The sequence below is a fragment of the Otolemur garnettii genome, unplaced genomic scaffold (genome assembly GCF_000181295.1).
Source record: "Otolemur garnettii isolate 467f Iridium unplaced genomic scaffold, OtoGar3 scaffold00087, whole genome shotgun sequence".
Lineage (NCBI taxonomy): Eukaryota > Metazoa > Chordata > Mammalia > Primates > Galagidae > Otolemur > Otolemur garnettii.
Window position 1 is genome coordinate 7,319,489 of NW_003852482.1, and position 2,398 is coordinate 7,321,886.

Sequence of the window (2,398 nt, forward strand, 5' to 3'; positions counted from 1 at the left end):
GTGGGGCGGGCGGGCTCTGCGGCGGCAGCGGCTGCTTCTTCCTCGGGCCATTTTGCAGTGGAGCGACAGGGAGGAGGAGGTGCCGTGGAGACCCTGGGCGACAGTCGACGAGCCGGAGGAGGCGGCGGCCGCGCGGGCTCCCAGCTTTCCGCGGTCGCGGGGATCTCGAGGGGCGAAGGGATCACAGGGGAGGGGGACCCGAGAGCTGCGCCCGCCGCGCGGAGCGTCCCTTCCCGCCCCTTGCACCATGAGCTGGGGCACCGAGCTCTGGGTGAGTGAGGGGCTGGGCCCCGGGCTGCGGGGCAGATGCCGAGTGCGCGGGCCTGAGGAGGGGGCGCGGGCCCCGCTGTCCGGGCGAAGGAGATGGCGCTCGGGGTTGGGGTCTCTGCGGCCTGGCGAGGTGGCGGAGGGCCCCCGGGCCCTTGGTTGGCCTTGGCCGGAGCAGAAGGTGCGAGCCAGTTCGCCCTTCGGAGCCAAGGGGAATTGGCGTGGGTCCCCGGCGGCCCGAGAAGGAGGTGCGGGTGGGGTCCCCCCGCCACCCCGAGGAGCCGCCGCGGGTCCGGCGCCGGACGGCCGGAGGTGGGGCGCGGGCCGGCCTCCTCTCCCGCCCGCGGCCGGCGCTGTGTGGTGGGGAGAGTCTCAGTCCCTCGGGGCTGGTAACCGGGGCCCGGGGAGGGCTCGGCGGGGGCGTGGAGGCCCTGGCCGCACTGGGCTGCGGCGTTTGTCCTGGCGCCCCAGCTCCGACTCCCCGGGCTGCCTTCTCTCCGAGGGGGTGCCGGCGGGTCGGGCGCTCTTCCCGGGGGCGGGGCGCCTGGTTTGGGGTTTGGGGGTGTCAAGGGCAGCAAGTAGTATCTTGCCTCTGGAGACTAGGACTGTTGACCAGTGGGTGGTTCTGGGCGCGCTTGTTCTTAAGGGGCAGTCCAGATCCTGAATTTGGTGTGGGGACTGCAGCGTCTGGCCCTGAGTGGGAACGCAGTAGGTGTTAGGAGGAGATCTTAATTATCATCCTCGGCAAGAGGCTTTCTCAGGGTAAATCATTCTCTTCCCGCTGCCGAGGGAACAGTTTCAAACAAGGACGGTTGGCGAGGAGGTGCGTCTTGCCAGGATCCTCAGCCTGCGAGATGCGGACGGGTAAACAAACAGCTTGGAGTCTGGAAGGTCTGTCCCGGCCTGAGGGCGAGCAGGGGATGATGCCGGGGCAGGTCACGGGCCATCCCCGGGAAGGACAGGCTGCCGGCAGTGAAGGGGGCTTCGTCAGGATTCCTGGGGAAGGCGATGGGCAGGGGACGGGCAGTGCAGTGGCCAGTGGAAAGGAGTGAACGAAATCTCAATGATTGCCTTGAAATAAATGCTCTCGAGATGAGCCATTTCCCACGGTGAACTCTGGAGTGCCTGCTCACTACCTTTGCGAATGCCATTTGTAAAGCGTGCGGAGGAGAAAGTGTAGGGTGGTGGTGTTATCTGAGATGAGGCCGGGAAATCTCACGTTGAAATAAAACAAGGTTAGAGCACTGACAGAAACCTCTGAGCCATCCTCCCTTAATTTGGGCAGCGGGAGAGGAGGTTGTTTTTACATAACCTTTTGTTAGGCTCAAAAGCAACTACTGTTAATTAGTACCAAAATCCTGAGCGCAGTTGCTCCCTTAAATTAAGATAATTCATTTTGTAAACATTCTCTGACTAAAAGGAATTCATGACAAAATTTCCGCTGATGTTTAGGAATATTCGTTTTGAAAATGAAGATAGTTTTAAATATTTGCACACATCAATTTAGGTAAAAATTTACAACTTAAAGTTGCCATATTAAAGTTTCTTCTTCTAATCCTTTCCCTCTCCCCTTAGCTCTTTTTAGCTTATTTTGGGTAAGAGAACAAATCAGAAGTAATCTTTATCAAGAGAATAGAAATTTTGGCATGATAATTTTTCACTTTTTCAAACAGGAGAATGAAATTATGGAGGGAAAAAATGCAGGGTATTTCTGAGTGAAATAAGGACTGAACGCAATGGTGGACATTTCATAGTGGCGTTGGCGAATGTTATAGACGATAACCGGAAGAGAGGAAGTGGGTTTGAGAAGAACTGATCAAATTGCGTCTATTAGCCAGCATAATTTTGTGCATTTCTTTTTGGGGGTGAAGAAGTGGGAAGGAAGTCAAGGACAGGAGCTGTTGAAAATGAATCAGGACTGGAGTATGTATGAGTGATATGAAACTTTGGATTTGCTTTACAGTAATTTTGGGTGTTGGATAGGGAAGCCAGGTAATGGGCATTGAAAGTTCATTATACTGCATATGCCAGAAATTTTCTACAATAAAAAAATAATTGGGGCAGCGCCTGTGGCTCAGTGAGTAGGGCGCCGGCCCCATATCCTGAGGGTGGCGGGTTCAAACCTGGCCCC

At 56.5% G+C, this 2,398-nt stretch overlaps 1 protein-coding gene across 1 annotated transcript in view; it reads left to right on the forward strand.

Moving 5' to 3' along the window:
* The first annotated feature begins 6 nt into the window (after window positions 1-6).
* Window positions 7-2,398, forward strand: part of FNBP1 (formin binding protein 1) — a 125,501-nt gene continuing 123,109 nt past the window's right edge. Inside the window, exon 1 of the mRNA XM_012808209.2 lies at window positions 7-271. Within this exon, the coding sequence (XP_012663663.1) occupies window positions 248-271 (24 nt within the window). The 5' untranslated portion in view covers window positions 7-247. The remainder of the gene's footprint in view (window positions 272-2,398) is intronic.